This window comes from Hyperolius riggenbachi, chromosome 8 (assembly GCF_040937935.1).
Source record: "Hyperolius riggenbachi isolate aHypRig1 chromosome 8, aHypRig1.pri, whole genome shotgun sequence".
NCBI classification, from domain to species: Eukaryota; Metazoa; Chordata; class Amphibia; order Anura; family Hyperoliidae; genus Hyperolius; species Hyperolius riggenbachi.
In genome coordinates, this window is record NC_090653.1 from 73025200 (window position 1) to 73047162 (window position 21963).

Consider the following 21963-nt stretch of genomic DNA (forward strand, 5'->3'; position numbering starts at 1 on the left):
AAATCAACACTTTAAATGGGGCTATTAATTGGTAATAAGTGGTTTTAAAAAGGGATATACGCGTTAAGCAGTCAAAGAGGTGAAGGCGAGTTCCAATGGCACTTGGCAGCGAAGGTACCGCTGGAGGAGGATGAGTGGCTGACGGCAAAAAGGCTCCAGAGAGGTTTTTGTAATTTTTTTTTTGTTTTTTTTGCAGCAATTAGCAATGACATCGCAGCAGAGTTGTCAGTGGACACGGGCAGTGTGAACGCAGAGTGCAGTGGTGGTAGCGACTGAGTCAGGAGAAGGACTATGCGGGCGGTCAGTTCAGCAGCACAGAAGGACCACGGCAACATACTGGTGGTAGTAGTAGCAGCACAGCGTCATAGTGCTGGCCAAAAAATTAAATGCACCCGGCGACCCGGGCAGTGTGAACGCAGAGTGTAGTAGCGACTGAGTCAGGAGGACAAAGCGGGCGGTCAGTTCAGCAGCAGCAGCACAGTAGTAGTAGCACAGCGTCATAGTGCTGGCCAAAAAATTAAATGCACCCGGTGACCCGGGCAGTGTGAACGCAGAGTGTAGTAGCGACTGAGTCAGGAGGACAAAGCGGGCGGTCAGTTCAGCAGCAGCAGCACAGTAGTAGTAGCACAGCGTCATAGTGCTGGCCAAAAAATTAAATGCACCCGGCGACCCGGGCAGTGTGAACGCAGAGTGTAGTAGCGACTAAGTCAGGAGGACAAAGCGGGCGGGTCAGTTCAGCAGCAGCAGCACAGTAGTAGTAGCACAGCGTCATAGTGCTGGCCAAAAAATTAAATGCACCCGGCGACCCGGGCAGTGTGCACGCAGAGTGTAGTAGCGACTGAGTCAGGAGGACAAAGCGGGCGGTCAGTTCAGCAGCAGCAGCAGCACAGTAGTAGTAGCACAGCGTCATAGTGCTGGCCAAAAAATTAAATGCACCCGGCGACCCGGGCAGTGTGAACGCAGAGTGTAGTAGCGACTGAGTCAGGAGGACAAAGCGGGCGGTCAGTTCAGCAGCAGCACCACAGTAGTAGTAGCACAGCGTCATAGTGCTGGCCAAAAAATTAAATGCACCCGGCGACCCGGGCAGTGTGCACGCACAGTGTAGTAGCGACTGAGTCAGGAGGACAAAGCGGGCGGTCAGTTCAACAGCAGCAGCACAGTAGTAGTAGCACAGCGTCATAGTGCTGGCCAAAAAATTAAATGCACCCGGCGACCCGGGCAGTGTGAACGCAGAGTGTAGTAGCGACTGAGTCAGGAGGACAAAGCGGGCGGTCAGTTCAGCAGCAGCAGCACAGTAGTAGTAGCACAGCGTCATAGTGCTGGCCAAAAAATTAAATGCACCCGGCGACCCGGGCAGTGTGAACGCAGAGTGTAGTAGCGACTGAGTCAGGAGGACAAAGCGGGCGGTCAGTTCAGCAGCTCAGAAGGAGGACCATGGCAACTTACTGGTAGTAGTACCATAACACCAAAAAAATTAACCAAGGTAGGCACTAGGCAGGTAGTAAATGTCTTTATAAAGGCAGGCATAGTTAACAACAGCACATGCAGCAGCCACTTCATGTCCCCCTGTGTCCGACAATAGGGGCCAGGAACTCACCTTCCACCCAAGCCTGGTTGATTTTCAGGAAGGTGAGTTTGTCCACAGAGGCGTGGGAGAGCCGAGAGCGCTTCTCTGTGACCACGCCACCGGCCGCACTAAAGCATCTCTCTGAGAGGACACTGGAAGGAGGGCAGGATAGGAGTTCCAGGGCGTACTGGGAAAGCTCGCTCCAGATGTCCAGTCTCTTGACCCAGTACTCCAAGGGGTCCACGGGGCTGTCGGTGTCATTGAGCCCGCTGGATGACCCCATATAGTCAGACACCATGGTGGTCAGTCGTTGCTTGTGCTGGTTGGTGGTGGATGCTGTGGCGGGCACCTCTGTTCTGGGCTGCTGCACTGCATACAGGCTCTTGCTTAGGCTCTTCAGGTCTCCGGGGCGCCAGTTGCTGCTGCTGCTGCTGCTGGTGGTTGTTGTTGTGCTGCTAGTGGCAATGGCAGGCACCTCTTGCTGGCTTGGCAGAGCAGTTACAGTGGGGGTGGAAGGCTGGGGGAATGCTTCCAGTAGTCTGCGCACAAGGGCCTCCTTCAACTCCCTTGTGCGTTGCTTGGTGGTGGATGGCGTCATTAAGTCTCCCAGCTTCCCCTTCAGACGGGGATCAAGCATCAAGGTAATCCAGATGTCCTCCCTTGAACGCATCTGGATCACCCGGGGGTCCCTGCGAAGGCAGCGCAACATGTGCACAGCCATGGGAAACAAGTGGGCCCTGCCAGCAAGATCTTCCTCGTCCTCGCCATTGTCCCATAACGCATGCCTGTCCTCTTCCTGTGCCATGTCGTTGTCCTCCTCAAACCGCCATCCACGTACAACGCCTGCTGCACTCTGCTCCTCCTCCTCCTCCTCATTCAGGTTAGGGACCTCCAACTCTTCCACTACCTGCTGTGAGCCCTCCTCTGAGCTGGACTGTGCTGCCATCTGCTCCTGTTCTTCCAACTGCCTCAGGGCTTTATCCCCACGCTCAATTAAATTGTCCATTGCCTGCTCCAGTAGACAAACCAAGGGCACCCACTGGCACACAGAGGCCCGCTCCTCACTGACCATCTTGGTTGCCTCCAGGAAGGGACTCAGCACCAGGCATACTTGCTGCATCAGTGTCCACTGAGTGGCAGTAATCATGGGGACTTGCTGGTTGCTGGGGACACTTGGGTCTAGCATGTAGGCCCTAAGAGCCAGCCTGTGCTGACACAGCCGCTCCAACATGGCCAGAGTCGAATTCCAGCGAACTGGCATGTCGATGATCAGCCGGTGTTGTGGCCTTCCATACTGCTGCTGTAAGGTGGACAAGAGTGCAGAGGCAGTGGCTGACAGGCGGAAAAAGCGTACCACCGCCCGGGCATCCTGCAGCAGCTCGCTCATCCCCTGGTAGGTGCGCAAGAAGCGCTGCACCACAAGATTGAGCACGTGGGCCAAGCAGGGGATGTGCTGGAGGTTTCCCTGCTACACTGCTGCCACCAGGTTGGCCCCGTTATCGGCTGCCACATACCCCACTTCCAGGCCTCTGGGGGTCAGCCACCTCCGCTCCTGCTTCCTGAGGGCGGCCAGGACGTTGGTGGCCGTAAGCCTCTCCTTCCCCAGGGTCACCAATGTTAAAAGGGCTTGGCAGTGCCGAGGCTTGGCGCTGCTGCTGCCGAGGCGGGCTTGCTTTCCGGGTGCTGAGGAAGTGTCGTGACAGGACCCTTCTGCATCCCCCCTGATCCCGCGTGGTGGCACCACTAGCTGGGCTGATGCGCTCTTGTCCTCCCTCCCTTCCATCAGTGTCACCCAGTGGGCCGTAAAGGACAGGTAGCGACCTGTCCCAAATCTGCTACTCCACGAGTCCATGGTCACGTGGACCCGCTTGCCCACAGAGTAGTCCAGGGAACGGGCCACGTTTTCCACCGCAAACTTGTGGAGTGCTGGGATCGCGCTCCTGCTGAAACAGTGGCGACTGGGGACTTGCCACTCGGGGATGCCAAATTGGAGCAGCGTCCGCATGGCGCTCCCCTCCTGCACCAGGGAGTAGGGAAGCAGCTGTGATGCCATGGCCCGGGCCAGCAAGCCATTTAGTTTGCGGATCCGCCTGTGGCTTGGAGGCAGAGGCTTGGTCAGACCCTGAAAGGTGTCGCTCAGCAGGGTCTGACGATGCTGGGATGCAGGGGAGACAGAGGAGAGAGACGAACACTGGCTGCCAGCCTCAATGTCTGTGTCCTGAGCAGCCGAGGTGGAAGAGCGCTTGCGTGCTACTACTGCTGCTGCTGTGGGGGATTCACGACCCTGAGGGAGGGAGGATGCTGCTGCGCTGGTGGGCCTTCTGCTCTCAGGAACCCCTGCCAGCAGTGCCTGCTTCCTCTTAAAGTCCGCATACTCGCGGCAGTGGCGGCTTCTCAGGTGGCCCTGGAGGGATGAGGTACCCATCTTGCTCAGACTTTTCCCACGGCTCAATCTTTTGCTGCATAACCTGCACACCGCATACCTTTTGTCATCAGTACATTCCTCAAAGCAATCCCACACTGGTGACTTTAATTTACTGCGGCACCCACTAGCAGAGGGTGCAGCGGAGCAATGTGTGGTAGTAGTTGCCGGGGGTTGCATGGTGGTGGTGCCGGCTGAAGCAGTGTCCTGTCTACTTCCTCCACGCCCACTGCTGCCGATGCCCCTGCCCCTGCCTGACATATGGCGATATCCTTGCCTAGGCCGAGGTGACTCGTCATCCTGCTCTGACCATTCTTCCACGGACTCAGCAGGCTGCACATAGTTAGGGTCCACAACGTCGTCATCATCAGCAGCATCATCATAATCCAGCTCTTCCTCTGACTCCTCCGCCTCCTCTTCTGTCCCTACATCCCCAGACACAGACCCCTCTTCTTCATCACCAGAACTCAACAACGCTTGTGATTGTGGCCCGATCTCAATCTCTGCCACATCAGTCCCCAGTAAGTCCTGAGCTTCTTGCATCAGCAGGTTCCCAGATGCCGGACTGAGGGACAGACCGCTGTCATTCTGGAAGGGCTGCTGACCAGTGGGTGCTGGGGTGGATGTCACAACAAGCGTGGGATGTTGGCTGCTGCTGCTACTGCTTGGAGTGGTGCTCACAGTAGAGGTCTGGGAGGAAGTCATGATGTCCATGAGTACGTCAGGTTCCATTTGCTCAACCACCACACGGGGACCAGAAACTTTAAAATATTTGGACAATGGCGTCCGCTGACTCGGCCCAGGCTTTGCTGCCCCCTTTTCTGCTGCATCACGACCACGTACAGCTGGGCGTCCTCTCCCTGGACGTGGAGCAGTCCCAGAAGTGGCTGAGGCAATTGAACTCCCTTTCCTCTCACCCCGCGAAACCCTGCCAGACATGTTGCTAGTAATGAATCACTGGATGCAGTGGGCACAGTACAAGGTCACTGAAGGATGCAGTGGGCACAGTACAAGGTCACTGAAGGATGCAGTGGCCACAGTACAAGGTCACTGAAGGATGCAGTGGGCACAGCAGTGGGCACTGGATATACAACTAGGTCACTGAAGGATGCAGTGGCCACAGTACAAGGTCACTTAAGGATGCAGTGGGCACAGCAGTGGGCACTGGATATACAACTAGGTCACTGAAGGATGCAGTGGGCACAGTACAAGGTCACTGAAGGATGCAGTGGGCACAGTACAAGGTCACTGAAGGATGCAGTGGGCACAGTACAAGGTCACTGAAGGATGCAGTGGGCACAGCAGTGGGCACTGGATATACAACTAGGTCACTGAAGGATGCAGTGGGCACAGTACAAGGTCACTGAAGGATGCAGTGGCCACAGTACAAGGTCACTGAAGGATGCAGTGGGCACAGCAGTGGGCACTGGATATACAACTAGGTCACTGAAGGATGCAGTGGGCACAGTACAAGGTCACTGAAGGATGCAGTGGCCACAGTACAAGGTCACTGAAGGATGCAGTGGGCACAGCAGTGGGCACTGGATATACAACTAGGTCACTGAAGGATGCAGTGGGCACAGTACAAGGTCACTGAAGGATGCAGTGGGCACAGTACAAGGTCACTGAAGGATGCAGTGGGGACAGTACAAGGTCACTGAAGGATGCAGTGGGCACAGCAGTGGGCACTGGATATACAACTAGGTCACTGAAGGATGCAGTGGCCACAGTACAAGGTCACTGAAGGATGCAGTGGGCACAGCAGTGGCCACTGGATATACAACTAGGTCACTGAAGGATGCAGTGGCCACAGTACAAGGTCACTGAAGGATGCAGTGAGCACAGTACAAGGTCACTGAAGGATGCAGTGGGCACAGCAGTGGCCACTGGATATACAACTAGGTCACTGAAGGATGCAGTGGCCACAGTACAAGGTCACTGAAGGATGCAGTGGGCACAGCAGTGGGCACTGGATATACAACTAGGTCACTGAAGGATGCAGTGGGCACACAAGGATGTCACACTGTGTAATGAGATGCTCATATGCCAGCGAGCGAGCGAGCAGTGGGCACTGGGCACGGCACAAGGTCACTGACAGAATGAATGAACAGCGCTGGCAGAGAGTGGCGGCGCCGGCGGTGTTACTGGCTGCCTGCAAATAGTACAAGTGTATAACTGTCACTGGAATAAACAAGTGAACACTGCAGCTGTACTAACCTACCCGCCTGCACTCTACACACAGATAATCCCCACTCCCACTACACTGCAGCACTGAACCTGCCTGCACAGCACTACACACAGTTAAATAATCACTAGACTCCCACACTCCCACTACACTACACTGACTACAACTAACTACAGCAATCACTCACTGACTAGCTAACTGTGTACAGTATAAGAGCAGTGTTAGCAAAAAAAAACGCTTTGTTTTTAACACAATAAATGCACTTGCTCAAACAACAATGGCCTGGAGATAATCCTCTCAGCACCACAGTCTAACAAGGACAGAGCTTTTCCATCATGGCCGCCGCTTTATATTCAGGAGGGGAGGGCATAGCTCCCCCCCTGTGATTGGTTGCTAGGGCCTGGCTGGGGCACTCTGATTGGCCTGCAATGTGTCACTTCCGCATAGTTTGACGCATTTCCGCAAACCACGACTTCAGCACCGGGTTTCACGAGCGTGAATGCGGATTTCTGTCCGCATTCACGCGAAGCCGAAGTAGATTTTCGTGGTTGAAAATCTATTCACGGATTTTCGTGTCCGAGGCGGAATGCGTCAAAATGGTCGTGAATCCACGCGTAAGCGTGATCACGACCTGGCGGTGAGCACCACTGCCGGAGGGTGCCGCTCAGGCCCTGGTGGGCCGATTTTAATAATTTTTTTTTAAAACACGCAGCAAGCACCTTGCTTGCTGCGAGTTGTAGCCGCTCGCCGCCGATGCACCGCTATCCGCCGTGTAGCGAGCACCCCCCCCCCCCCAGACCCCGTGCGCTGCCTGGCCGATCAGCGCCAGGCAGTGCTGAGGGGTGGATCGGAACTCCCGTCGTTCCGGTCATCGCTATGGCGACGGGGGAAGCCCTGACGGAGATCCCATTCAGAACGGGATCTCCTGAAGGCCATCATCGTCGGCGGCGATCGGAAGGGTGGGTGGGATTTCGCTGGGAGGGGGGTATCATGTAGCTAGCGCTAGACTAGCTACATGATTTAAAAAAAATTTAGTTTAAAAAACCATGCGCAGCCATACGCATTATCAGAACGCCAGGGAGGTTAAATAACCCCCAACCAGTCCTTCTGAGGGCTACTTGCTCCTTCTGCTGCTGTTGTGGTTTTTTTTTTTTTTGTTTTTTTGTTTGTTTTTTTTTGTTGGTGTGCGACACTCCACAGCCCACAAGCAGCCACCCAGAGCTGTGCCTAGTGCCCACTATAAGTGTGTGTCACCTTAGACACAAGCATAGTAGTGCTCCAGGGCATCTGTTATTATCATTGTATTGTGTTTGAACTGCTGCATATTCTTAGTGTCTGTCTGATAGTCAGCAGACAGAGCCCACTGGCACTGAGTCACACCCGTGCCCACTTCTAGTAATATTTGTGTGCCTACATAACAGCACACAAGCAGAGTACTAAGTACTTCTCTAGGGCATCTGTTATTATCACACTGTATTGTGTTTGAGCTGTTGCATATTCTCAGTGTCTGTCTGATAGTCAGCAGATCCCATCCATCTTGCATAGTGTGTACCAGGCAACAACCCGCCGATTCTGTCGAATTTTGTTACACATCCCCTTCCTGCTTTCCCCTAGTTTCCAGTGCTGTGCTTCTGCCTGTCCACTCAGCCCAGTGCCCAGCATCTCCTACCACATGTAGCATGTTTAAACATGAAATGAGGAAAGTGAGGTACCAGAAGCAGGAGACAGACAGAATGGTCACATAGACACAGCGCAGGACTCCGGCAGGAAGGTGAGGGCACAGCTTTTGCTGTGCCATACTCTGTATTTACACAATGGGCTGGGGAAAGGACAAAGGAAAAGGAGGCGAGGGGGGGGGGGGGGGACAGAAGGAGGCACAATGGGTGACAGAAGGAGCAACAATGGGGGACAGAAGGAGGCACAAAACGGGACAGGAGGCACAGGAGAACAGAAAGTGGCACAGGGGAATTGAAGGAGGCACAAAGGGAGGCAGAAGGAGGCACAGAGGAGGACAGAATACGGCACAAAGAGGGACGGAAGGAGGCACAACTGAGACTGAAGGAGGCACACAGGGGGACAGAAGGAGACACCAAAGAGGGACAGAAGAAGGCAGAGGGGGACAGAAGGAGGCACAGAGGTACATACAGAGGCACAGGGAGACCGAAAAAGGCACAAAGGGACGCAGAAGGAGGCACAGGGACAGAGGGAGGCAAAGGGGGAAAGAGGTGGCAAAGGGGGACTGAAGAGGAACATGGAGACAGAAAGAGGCACAAAGAGGGGGGCAGAAGAAGGCACAGTGGGAGACAGAATTAGCCACAAAAGGGAACATAAAGAGGCACAGGGAGACAGAAGGAGGCACAAAGGGGGACAGAAGGAGGCACAAAAGAGGACAGAAGAAGGCAGAGGGGGCGTAAGGAGACACAGGGGGCAGAGGGAGGAACAGGGAGACAGAAGGAGGCAAAAGGGCAAAGAAAGAGGCACAGGGGGACAGAGGGAGGTGCACGGGAACCGGGTTGACACATGGAGACAGAAGGAAGCACAAAGGGAGACAGAAGGAGGCACAGGACAGAAGGAGGCATGGGGGACTGAAGAAGGAAGAAAGGGGCACAGAAGAAGTCACAGGTGCCACAGGGGGACTGAAAAGGGCACCTGAAGATGAAAGGAGGCACAAAGGGGGACATAAGGAGCACACAGAGACAGAAGGAGGCACAAAGGGGACAGAATGAGTCACAAAGGGGGAAAGAAGGATGCACAAGGGGATAGAGGGTGGGGGCAGGTGAGGGGAGAGGGGGCACAGAGGGACAAAGTGACAGCTTCCTGCAACTTGTGCTAATGTGATGCAGCTAAAGCAGGTGAAAAAAAACATCTGTGGGGTGGGGCATTGTCCAGGGGCAATGTTTCAGTCAGGGGGCAGGGCTCAATCCAGAGGCATCGTGCCCCCTGGACCAATGCTCCAGGCAATGGCCTGTAATGCATATGCCTAAAAACGCCCCTGATCACCGGAGATCCATCCATTTTTTGCCAGTTGACTGGTTGTGCTTCCTTGGATCAGTTTTCATATTTGCTAATCCTCCCATTAGACCTGCCTTTTTGAAGATGCAGTATTCTTTAACTGTTCCTGTGTTTTGATATTCTCAATGCTTTAAATTCATTTGAATTTTTAGGAGTTGTATCAAGCAATGGAGAAAGATGGAAGGTGATGCGTCGATTTTCACTCACAACACTGAGGAATTTCGGGATGGGGAAAAAAAGTGTGGAGGAAAGAATCCAAGAGGAAGCTCGCTCTTTGGCAGAAAGATTTATGAAGGAAAAAGGTAGGTGTAGATAAAACTAAATGAGGCAGACGTGGCTACGAAGGATATTGGATAATCGTTATGTCTTGCATTACACCCATTTCTCAAATATAGCACAAAAATGTAGTAACAAATAATGGCTCGATTCACTGAGCTGCGCTGCTATAGCAGTGCAACTTAAAGAGTGCAGAGAGTGTTATAATGGTCTGCGCACGCTATGAATAGAGATGTAGCGAATGGTTCGCGTTCGCCTGCACCAGGCGAACTTTTGCGGAAGTTCGATTCGCCCCATAATGCACTATGAGGGTCAACTTTGACCCTCTGCATCACAGTCAGCAGGCACATTGTAGCCATTCAGGCTACACTAAGCCCTGGACCCCCCCCCCTCCCTCCCCGCTTATATAAGGCAGGGTCCGGCGGCCATTAGCCCCACTCGTGTGCCTGCTAGAGAGAGGAAAGGGACAGCTGCTGAAGACTTTTTCTCCTAGGGACAGATTAGTTAGGTTCTAGGCTGCTTTGCTTGCTCCTGACTGATTATTATTGCTTTTAAAGCACCCAGCAACAGCTCTTTTCAGAGCTCAACCTGTACATTTTTTTTTTCTGTGTGTCAAACTGACACTTTTGTTGCATGCACAGCCTTGCTAATTGATATTGTGTGTGCCACTGCCAGCAGCCCAGCACATTCAGTGACTACCTGTGTGTGTGACAGGGAGCTGCACATTGTATTACCCAGTACTGCATATACCCCAGTACCTGTTGTGTTTACTTAACCCACCTCATCACTGCATATACCTAGCTTTGTGTTGAGTGAACCCAGCTCACTGCATCTAACTACCCAGTACCTGTTGTGTTTACTTAACCCACCTCATCACTGCATATACCTAGCTTTGTGTTGAGTGAACCCACCTCACTGCATCTAACTACCTGTTGTGTTGAGTGAGAACCCACCTGGCCACCTCACTGCATCTAACTACCTGTTGTGTTGAGTGAGAACCCACCTGGCCACCTCACTGCATCTAACTACCTGTTGTGTTGAGTGAGAACCCACCTCACTGCATCTTAAGTACCTTTACTGTTCAGTGAACCCAGCTCACTGCATCTAACTACCCAGTACCTGTTGTGTTTACTTAACCCACCTCATCACTGCATATACCCAGCGTTGTGTTGAGTGAACCCAGCTCACTGCATCTAACTACCTGTTGTGTTGAGTGAGAACCCACCTCACTGCATATAGCTAGCATACCTCCGAGATGGACAAAATGGACAAACCAGGTAGAGGAAGAGGTAGAGGCAGACCCAGAGGAAGGCCACCAGGCACCGGCAGGTCTGTGGCTGTGCGAGGTGGTGTTGCTGTGATTTCGTGCGGACCTGCCCCAAAATACAGTGCTCAGAAGAAGGCACGTGCCATCACTTCCCAAAATAGTGAGGAGGTGATTGAGTATTTAACACAGAACACCTCATCTCCCGCAGCCACCAGCGCTACAACAAGCACCACATCCGCTGCATTTGACACTTCGCAGGAGTTATTTGGTGGTGGTGGTGAAATCACTGATTCCCAGCCACTACTGCAACAACAACAAGAAGGCGCAGGTACATCACCTCATACGCCTGAGTTAGGTGGCGATAGTATGGACGTAACGTGTGTGGATGGGGATGATGGTGGACCACCTGAAGTTGGTGCACTTGAGGAGGTGTCTGAGGAAAGCGCAGCTGGCCAGGAGGATTATGATGACGATTATACGGATACCACATATGTTCCCGGTAGAGGAGATGACCAGGGGGACAGTTCAGAGGAGGAGTCAGAGAGGAGTAAGAGGAGACGACTCCATGATAGAAGCAGAGGGAGCTCGTCCTCAGAAACAGCTGGGGGCAGTGTCCGGCGCCATATATCACCAGCTATGGCCAGCCAGCCAACATGCCCTTCAACGTCAGCTGCTGATGCCACCCTAGCACCATCACCCCAGGGGGTTCAGCGGTTTGGAAATTTTTTCACGTGTGTGTCTTAGATCAGAGCAAAGCCATCTGTTGTCTCTGCCAGCAAAAATTGAGCCGTGGAAAGGCCAATTCTCACGTAGGGACAAGTGCCTTACGAAGGCACCTGGAGAGAAGGCACAAACAGCTATGGCAAGAACACCTGAGGAAAAGCAGCACCCCTCAAAAGACAAGCCACCCTCCTTCTCCTCTTCCTCCTTCAGGTGCATCGTCTTCATCCACTTTCTCCCTTGCACCTTCACAGCCACCCTCCTCCACACCGCCTCTTCCCTTGAGCGGTTCCTTCTCCTCTGCCCACAGCAGTACCCAGCTGTCCGTGAAGGAAGTATTTGAGCGGAAGAAGCAAATGTCTGCCAGTCACCCTCTTGCCCGGCATCTGACAGCTGGCGTGGCGGAACTATTAGCTCGCCAGCTATTACCATACAAGCTGGTGGAGTCGGAGGCTTTCCGTGAGTTTGTGGCCATTGGTACACCGCAGTGGAAGATACCAGGCCGCAATTATTTTTCACGAAAGGCCATACCCAAACTGTACCGTGCAGTTGAGAGGCAAGTGGTGTCATCTCTGGCACACAGCGTTGGGTCAAGGGTCCACCTGACCACGGATGCCTGGTCTGCCAACCACGGGCAGGGCCACTACATTACATACACAGCCCATTGGGTCAACCTGGTGACCGATGGCAGCAAGCAGGGAGTACGTGGCTGCGCAGAGGACCGACTTGTCACACCTCCACGGCTTGCAGGCAGGCCTCCAGCCACCTCCTCTCCACCTGCTATCACCGCTTCGCTGTCGTCATCCTCCTCCTCCTCCTCCTTGGCTGGTGCCGCCATCTCCTCTCCAGCTACACAGCCCCAGCACCCCAGGGCCTATGCTGCATGCCAGGTGCGACGGTGTCATGCAGTGTTAGACATGTCTTGCCTAAAAGCGGAGAGTCACACTGGAGCAGCTCTCCTGGCTGCTCTTAACAAACAGGTGGAGCAATGGCTGACCCCGCACAAGCTTGAGATCGGCAACGTGGTGTGTGACAACGGCAGCAATCTCATTGCTGCATTGAATTTGGGAAAGCTGACACACATACCCTGCATGGCACATGTGCTTAATCTGGTCGTGCAAAGATTTGTGTCCAAGTACCCAGGCTTAGAGGACGTCCTGAAGCAGGCCAGGAAGTTGTGTGGGCATTTCAGGCGCTCTTACAAGGCCATGGCACGCTTTGCGGACATTCAGAGTAGAAACAACTTGCCGGTGAGACGCCTGATTTGCGATAGCCCGACTCGCTGGAATTCCACCCTGCTGATGTTCTCTCGCCTGCTAGACCAGGAGAAAGCCGTCACCCAGTACCTGTATCATTACAGTACAAGGACACAATCTGGGAGGATGGGGATGTTGTGGCCCAACAACTGGACACTGATGTGAAATGCATGCAGTGTCATGGAGCCCTTTGAGGAGGTGACCAAACTGGTGAGTCGCGATGAGGGCACCATCAGCGACTTGATCCCCTACGCCTACTTCCTGGAGCGTGCCGTGCATAGAGTGGTGGATACAGCTGTGGAGGAGCGTGAACAAGAAGAGTTAGGGCAGCAGGAGTCGTGGGAGCCATTTACACACGAACCCGATGTTTCCACAACAACGGCGGCAGCACAGAGGGGGGAGGAGGAGGAAGAAGAGGAGTCGTGTGGGGAAGGAGAGGAGTCAGACTCTGATGATGGTGATGATGAGGAAGGTGTTTCTGTGGAGGAGGAAGAGGCGGCGGAAGGAGAACAACCACGGCAGCCATCACAGGGGGCTTCTGCTGCTCCACGTTCCCGTGGTATTGTTCGTGGCTGGGGGGAGGAAGAGGAGTTGCGGCCCGTCACTGAGGAAAAGCAAGAGGAGATGGAGAGTACGTCTGCATCCAGCTTTGTGCAGATGTCCTCTTTCATGTTGTCCAGCCTGTTGAGGGACCCCCATATCAAAAAACTCAAGACGAATGACCTGTACTGGGTGGCCACGCTACTAGATCCTCGGTACAGGCACAAAGTGGCGGACCTCTCAGCAACTCAACAAAAGGCGGAAAGGATGCAGCACTTGCAGAACAAGCTGTCGATGATGCTTTACAATGCATTTAAGGGTGATGTGGCTGCACAACGCAATCAAGGTACCACTGGCACTAACCCTCCTCCTCCCAAGTCCATGCAGGCAAGAACAGGACGCTCCAGCGATCTCAGGGTGATGTCGGACATGCGGACGTTCTTTAGTCCAACTCCTCGCCATAGTCCTTCCGGATCCACCCTCCACCAACGCCTGGACCGGCAGGTAGCCGACTACCTGGCCTTGAGTGTGGATGTAGACTCTGCGAAAAGCGACGATGAACCCTGGGACTACTGGTTGCGCAGGCTTGACCTGTGGCCAGAGCTGTCCCAATTTGCCATACAACTTCTCTCTTGCCCTGCCGCAAGCGTCCTGTCAGAAAGGACCTTCAGTGCAGCTGGAGGCATAGTTACTGAGAAGAGAAGTCGCCTAAGTCACGACAGTGTTCAGTACCTGACCTTTATCAAAATGAATGAGGAATGGATCACGGAGGGCTACTGCACGACCGAAGACTAAGTCAGTCCCCACACACAGCATCTCTGCCTGCAGGCCGCTTGACTGCCTTCTCCGCCACTACCAACAGGGTCCAGGACTCTAGGCGGATTCCTGAATTTTTACTGGTGCGTGTACATGTGCCCATCCCCCTTCGTGATCATTACCTTGCCGCGGTGAAGGGGCTTGCGCATCACAATGAATCAATGACCGCCGGCCATTTGAGTGTCTCGGGTGGGGGTGGCACACAAAAGATAATAAGGTCGTTGCTTCATTGTGGTCAGACCAAATTTGATCAGCTGGACAGTCACTGTTCTGTCATTCAGCTACATCAGCCGGGCGAGCATATGGGCTGAAAAGCCACCATCACCTGCACTCTCGTCATGGTGCGCACCAGTCCAGCACGGCCGTCACTACACAAACGGCTGTTTGCAGTCACTGCATACCTTTCACTGCATCTGTGACTGCACATTATACCTGGCAGTCAGTGCATAACTTGCACTTGAATGGATACACTTTTAAACAATTTAAAAATACAACCATCTAAACTTTCAAACAATTTAAAAATACAACCTAAAAAAGGGCTAAAAAACTTGCCCTCCGTAAAACATTCTTGGCAAATGCTTTCGACTTGGTTTGTCTTCCGCTGGCTCAAGGGTCCATCTGACCACAGATGCCTGGTCTGCAAAGCACGGTCAGGGCAGCTACAGCATGGGTCTCAGCAGGCTCCCACTTCGGGCCGGAATCCAACCTTCATTCCCCGCGGTGACAATGGCAGACTTGCCCTCCATAACAGATTCCCGTTAAAGGATTAAAAAGTTAATTCATTTCAAATACACAGCAGGGCCTCGAAAGTCCGCCTCCTGTATTGTTATTTTTGGTCACTACCTCGGGGCGGGCATGCATGCCTGCCTGCTGCCCTCCTTCGATGTGTAGTGGTAGCCGTTTCTCAGGCTCCACACCGGATTCCATCCCTCATTCCCCGGCCATTACCCGGGGTCACAAATGGCAGACTTGCCCGCCTCCATATGATTCTCGTGAAAGGAATGTGGTGTCATCTTTGCCCGCCATAACTGGTTCTCGTTAAAGGATTTAAAGTACATTCATTTCAAATACACAGCAGGGCCTCGAAAGTCCTCCTCCTGTATTGTTATTTTTGGTCACTACCTCGGGGCGGGCGGGCGTGCATGCCTGCCCGCTGCCCTCCTTGGATGTGTAGTGGTAGCCGTTGCTCAGGCTCCACACCGGATTCAAACCCCTCATTCCCCGGCCATTACCCGGGGTCACAATGGCAGACTTGCCCGCCTCCACAGGATTCTCATTGTAGCGGTACTGAACAAGTACACAGCAAGTAGAAAATGTAATTTAAAAACAAAACGTAAGCTTTTTAACAATGCCATGGAAAGTTGAGAAGGAAGTCACACATTACCTGACATCACTGAGTGAGGAAGAGCAATCTCGCCATGTTGCGCAGTAGTCCAGCATGGCCGTCACTACACAAACAGCTGTTTGCGGTGCGTTACACAGTGAGTTTGGTTAGTGTTGGGCGAACAGTGTTCGCCACTGTTCGGGTTCTGCAGAACATCACCCTGTTCGGGTGATGTTCGGGTTCGGCCGAACACCTGATGGTGTTCGGCCAAACTGTTCGGCCATATGGCCGAACTAAGAGCGCATGGCCGAACGTTACCCGAACGTTCGGCTAGCGCTGTGATTGGCCGAACGGGTCACGTGTAGTGTTGGGCGAACATCTAGATGTTCGGGTTCGGGCCGAACATGGCCGAACTCCGAACATAATGGAAGTCAATGGGGACCCGAACTTTCGTGCTTTGTAAAGCCTCCTTACATGCTACATACAGGGTATGTGCACCTTGGGAGTGGGTACAAGAGGAAAAAAAAATTTAGCAAAAAGAGCTTATAGTTTTTGAGAAAATCGATTTTAAAGTTTCAAAGGGAAAACTGTCTTTTAAATGCGGGAAATGTCTGTTTTCTTTGCACAGGTAACATGCTTTTTGTCGGCATGCAGTCATAAATGTAATACATATAAGAGGTTCCAGGAAAAGGGACCGGTAACGCTAACCCAGCAGCAGCACACGTGATGGAACAAGAGGAGGGTGGCGCAGGAGGAGAAGGCCACGCTTTGAGACACAACAACCCAGGCCTTGCATGAGGACAAGAAGCGTGCGGATAGCAATTTGCATTTTGTCGCCATGCAGTCATAAATGTAATACAGATGAGAGGTTCAATAAACAGGGACCGGAAACGCTAACCCATCACAGATGTTCATTGTTCATGTTACTTGGTTGGGGTCCGGGAGTGTTGCGTAGTCGTTTCCAATCCAGGATTGATTCATTTTAATTTGAGTCAGACGGTCTGCATTTTCTGTGGAGAGGCGGATACGCCGCCGATCTGTGACGATGCCTCCGGCAGCACTGAAACAGCGTTCCGACATAACGCTGGCTGCCGGGCAAGCCAGCACCTCTATTGCGTACATTGCCAATTTGTGCCAGGTGTCTAGCTTCGATACCCAATAGTTGAAGGGTGCAGATGGATTGTTCAACACAGCTACGCCATCTGACATGTAGTCCTTGACCATCTTCTCCAGGCGATCGGTGTTGGAGGTGGATCTGCACGCTTGCTGTTCTGTGTGCTGCTGCATGGGTGTCAGAAAATTTTCCCACTCCAAGGACACTGCCGATACCATTCCCTTTTGGGCACTAGCTGCGGCTTGTGTTGTTTGCTGCCCTCCTGGTCGTCCTGGGTTTGCGGAAGTCAGTCTGTCGGCGTACAACTGGCTAGAGGAGGGGGAGGATGTCAATCTCCTCTCTAAAGTCTCCACAAGGGCCTGCTGGTATTCTTCCATTTTGACCTGTCTGGCTCTTTCTTCAAGCAGTTTTGGAACATTGTGTTTGTACCGTGGATCCAGAAGGGTATAAACCCAGTAATTGGTGTTGTCCAGAATGCGCACAATGCGTGGGTCGCGTTCAATACAGTCCTAGGCCGAAGAGGTCATAGCCTAGGGTCACAAAACCTGTTTAATGGGCAATTTCAATGGTGGCGAGTCTGACGTACATAAATCGCAGCAATGGCCGTTAGCAACGTCTGAATCTCACGAAATGTCTCATGCAGGTAGAAGACATATTGTTAGACTTGGGCTCCAAATATGGGTTCCCTACATCTCTGCAAACCAGAGTTACAGGGCTCCAAATTTGGTAAAATCCCCCATAGGCTTTCATTGGGCCTCCTATTTACAGTTCCAAAATCTCACATCTTTTCAAAGGGCAATTACTCAGCAGTGGCAAATTTTCTAGCATTGTAGGGACCCTTAGGGGGAACATGACTGGTGAGTTTCGGGCCCCTAGGCCAAAGAGGTCATAGCCTAGGGTCACAAAAACCTGTTTATTGGGGCTATTTCAATGGTAGTGATGGTGACGTACATAAATCGCAGCAATGGCCGTTAGCAAAGTCTGAATCTCACGAAATGTCTCATGCAGGTAGAAGACATATTGTTGGACTTGGATTCCAAAGATGGGGTCCCTACATCTCTGCAAACCAGAGTTACAGGGGTCCAAAATTGGTAAAATCCCCCATAGGATTTCATTGGCTCCCTATTTCACTTTCCAAAATCTCACATCTTTTCAAAGGGCAATGGCTCAGCAGTACCAAATTTTCTAGCATTGTAGGGACCCTTAGGGGGAACATGACTGGTGAGTTTCGGGCCCCTAGGCCGAAGAGGTCATAGCCTAGGGTCACAAAAACCTGTTTATTGGGGCTATTTCAATGGTAGTGATGGTGACGTACATAAATCGCAGCAATGGCCGTTAGCAAAGTCTGAATCTCACGAAATGTCTCATGCAGGTAGAAGACATATTGTTAGACTTGGATTCCAAAGATGGGGTCCCTACATCTCTGCAAACCAGAGTTACAGGGGTCCAAAATTGGTAAAATCCCCCATAGGATTTCATTAGCTCCCTATTTCACTTTCCAAAATCTCACATCTTTTCAAAGGGCAATGGCTCAGCAGTACCAAATTTTCTAGCATTGTAGGGACCCTTAGGGGGATCATGACTGGTGAGTTTTGCCACTGCTGAGCCATTGCCCTTTGAAATGGTGTGAGATTTTGGAACGGTAAATAGGAGGCCCAATGAAAGCCTATGGGGGATTTTACCAATTTTGGACCCCTGTAACTCTGGTTTGCAGAGATGTAGGGACCCCATCTTTGGAATCTAAGTCTAACAATATGTCTTCTACCTGCATGAGACATTTCGTGAGATTCAGACGTTGCTAACGGCCATGGCTGAGATTTATGTACGCCACCATCACTACCATTGAAATAGCCCAAATAAACAGGTTTTTGTGACCCTAGGCTATGACCTCTTCGGCCTAGGGGCCCGAAACTCACCAGTCATGTTCCCCCTAAGGGTCCCTACAATGCTAGAAAATTTGGTACTGCTGAGCCATTGCCCTTTGAAAAGATGTGAGATTTTGGAAAGTGAAATAGGGAGCCAATGAAATCCTATGGGGGATTTTACCAATTTTGGACCCCTGTAACTCTGGTTTGCAGAGATGTAGGGACCCCATCTTTGGAATCCAAGTCTAACAATATGTCTTCTACCTGCATGAGACATTTCGTGAGATTCAGACTTTGCTAACGGCCATTGCTGCGATTTATGTACGTCACCATCACTACCATTGAAATAGCCCCAATAAACAGGTTTTTGTGACCCTAGGCTATGACCTCTTCGGCCTAGGGGCCCGAAACTCACCAGTCATGTTCCCCCTAAGGGTCCCTACAATGCTAGAAAATTTGGTACTGCTGAGCCATTGCCCTTTGAAAAGATGTGAGATTTTGGAAAGTGAAATAGGGAGCCAATGAAATCCTATGGGGGATTTTACCAATTTTGGACCCCTGTAACTCTGGTTTGCAGAGATGTAGGGACCCCATCTTTGGAATCCAAGTCTAACAATATGTCTTCTACCTGCATGAGACATTTCGTGAGATTCAGACTTTGCTAACGGCCATTGCTGCGATTTATGTACGTCACCATCACTACCATTGAAATAGCCCCAATAAACAGGTTTTTGTGACCCTAGGCTATGACCTCTTTGGCCTAGGGGCCCGAAACTCACCAGTCATGTTCCCCCTAAGGGTCCCTACAATGCTAGAAAATTTGCCACTGCTGAGTAATTGCCCTTTGAAAAGATGTGAGATTTTGGAACTGTAAATAGGAGGCCCAATGAAAGCCTATGGGGGATTTTACCAAATTTGGAGCCCTGTAACTCTGGTTTGCAGAGATGTAGGGAACCCATCTTTGGAGCCCAAGTCTAACAATATGTCTTCTACCTGCATGAGACATTTCGTGAGATTCAGACGTTGCTAACGGCCATTGCTGCGATTTATGTACGTCAGACTCGCCACCATTGAAATTGCCCATTAAACAGGTTTTGTGACCCTAGGCTATGACCTCTTCGGCCTAGGACTGCATTGAACGCGACCCACGCATTGTGCGCATTCTGGACAACACCAATTACTGGGTTTATACCCTTCTGGATCCACGGTACAAACACAATGTTCCAAAACTGCTTGAAGAAAGAGCCAGACAGGTCAAAATGGAAGAATACCAGCAGGCCCTTGTGGAGACTTTAGAGAGGAGATTGACATCCTCCCCCTCCTCTAGCCAGTTGTACGCCGACAGACTGACTTCCGCAAACCCAGGACGACCAGGAGGGCAGCAAACAACACAAGCCGCAGCTAGTGCCCAAAAGGGAATGGTATCGGCAGTGTCCTTGGAGTGGGAAAATTTTCTGACACCCATGCAGCAGCACACAGAACAGCAAGCGTGCAGATCCACCTCCAACACCGATCGCCTGGAGAAGATGGTCAAGGACTACATGTCAGATGGCGTAGCTGTGTTGAACAATCCATCTGCACCCTTCAACTATTGGGTATCGAAGCTAGACACCTGGCACAAACTGGCAATGTACGCAATAGAGGTGCTGGCTTGCCCGGCAGCCAGCGTTATGTCGGAACGCTGTTTCAGTGCTGCCGGAGGCATCGTCACAGATCGGCGGCGTATCCGCCTCTCCACAGAAAATGCAGACCGTCTGACTCAAATTAAAATGAATCAATCCTGGATTGGAAACGACTACGCAACACTCCCGGACCCCAACCAAGTAACATGAACAATGAACATCTGTGATGGGTTAGCGTTTCCGGTCCCTGTTTATTGAACCTCTCATCTGTATTACATTTATGACTGCATGGCGACAAAATGCAAATTGCTATCCGCACGCTTCTTGTCCTCATGCAAGGCCTGGGTTGTTGTGTCTCAAAGCGTGGCCTTCTCCTCCTGCGCCACCCTCCTCTTGTTCCATCACGTGTGCTGCTGCTGGGTTAGCGTTACCGGTCCCTTTTCCTGGAACCTCTTATATGTATTACATTTATGACTGCATGCCGACAAAAAGCATGTTACCTGTGCAAAGAAAACAGACATTTCCCGCATTTAAAAGACAGTTTTCCCTTTGAAACTTTAAAATCGATTTTCTCAAAACTATAAGCTCTTTTTGCTAAATTTTTTTTTCCTCTTGTACCCACTCCCAAGGTGCACATACCCTGTAAATTTGGGGTATGTAGCATGTAAGGAGGCTTTACAAAGCATGAAAGTTCGGGTCCCCATTGACTTCCATTATGTTCGGAGTTCGGGTCGAACACCCGAACATCGCGGCCATGTTCGGCCTGTTCGGCCCGAACCCGAACATCTAGATGTTCGCCCAACACTAAGTTTGGTGTGTCAGTGTGAAGCAGTACTCTAATTACACTCCCTGATTGATGTATACACATGCAAGATGTTTGAAAGCACGTTAGGCCTGCAATTTAGCATTCAATGTGATTTCTGCCCTTAAAACGCTGCTTTGCGTCACATCCAGATTTTTCCCCGGGACTTTTGGCATGTATCCCACTCCGCCATGCCCCCCTCCAGGTGTTAGACCCCTTGAAACATCTTTTCCATCACTTTTGTGGCCAGCATAATTTTTTCTATTTTTCAAAGTTCGCCTCCCCATTGAAGTCTATTGCGGTTCGCAAACTTTTCCACGAACCGAACCTTCCGCGGAAGTTCGCGAACCCGGTTCGCGAACCGAAAATCGGAGGTTCGCGACATCTCTAGCTATGAAGGCATAGAGTGTGCAGTAAAATTACACTGTGCTTAGATATTCTAAAGAACGTTTAGTCTTAACGAGAACTCCACTGAACCCGCACGGAACCCGGCAGGTTCAGTAGGCTACAGTAGTTTCAAAGGACGATATTCCTGCACTTTAAGTTGGCCCTGTAGGCTGCCTGTCACTTGAGAGGCAGTCTACAGGGCCTTAAAAGTGCAGTAATCGCATACTTTGAAGATACTGGACCCGCCAGGCTCCAGGCGGGTTCAGTGGAGCACTCGTTAAGTGCAACAAAGTGCCTTTTACAATATTTAAGCACAGCGAAATTTCACCGCCCACGTTATGCCTGCAACACTCTCTGTACTCATTAAGCTGCACTGCAGCAGCGCAGCTTAGTGAATCAAGCCCAATATATGCAGCTATAGTCAATATATGGTAGAACTATATTCCTCCTTCTTCTCCTCACTTGTTTAGTCAGCTCTGACTCTTTGTGACCAAATGTACTTTTGCACACCAGATGTGTTTGTTAATTACTCCATTCTTTCAGCTGTTGCATTGGCATGTTCATTGCATTGGCAAATACTGTCTATCCATCTTAGCCATTCTGCCATTCTCTTCTTATTTTGCCTTCATTTTTTCCAAGAATCAAGGATTCCTCCAAAGAGTCCAGTCTTCTTATTATGTGATGAAAGTCTTCAAGTATCAATAGCAGTATCAACTCTTCTAGTGAACGCTCTGGCCTTATTTCTTTAAGTAGTGACTCTGAAGTCTCATTTGTTACCAATTTTTTTT

The 21963-nt window shown here is 51.5% G+C and overlaps 1 protein-coding gene across 2 annotated transcripts in view; it reads left to right on the forward strand.

The window, feature by feature from the left end:
* The window catches only part of LOC137528920 (cytochrome P450 2H2-like), a 92961-nt gene that overhangs the window by 14201 nt on the left and 56797 nt on the right, over positions 1-21963 (forward strand). For both annotated transcript variants that reach the window (XM_068250685.1, XM_068250684.1), the window contains exon 3: positions 9339-9488. In XM_068250685.1, coding sequence (XP_068106786.1) covers positions 9339-9488 — 150 coding nt within the window. The remainder of the gene's footprint in view (positions 1-9338; positions 9489-21963) is intronic.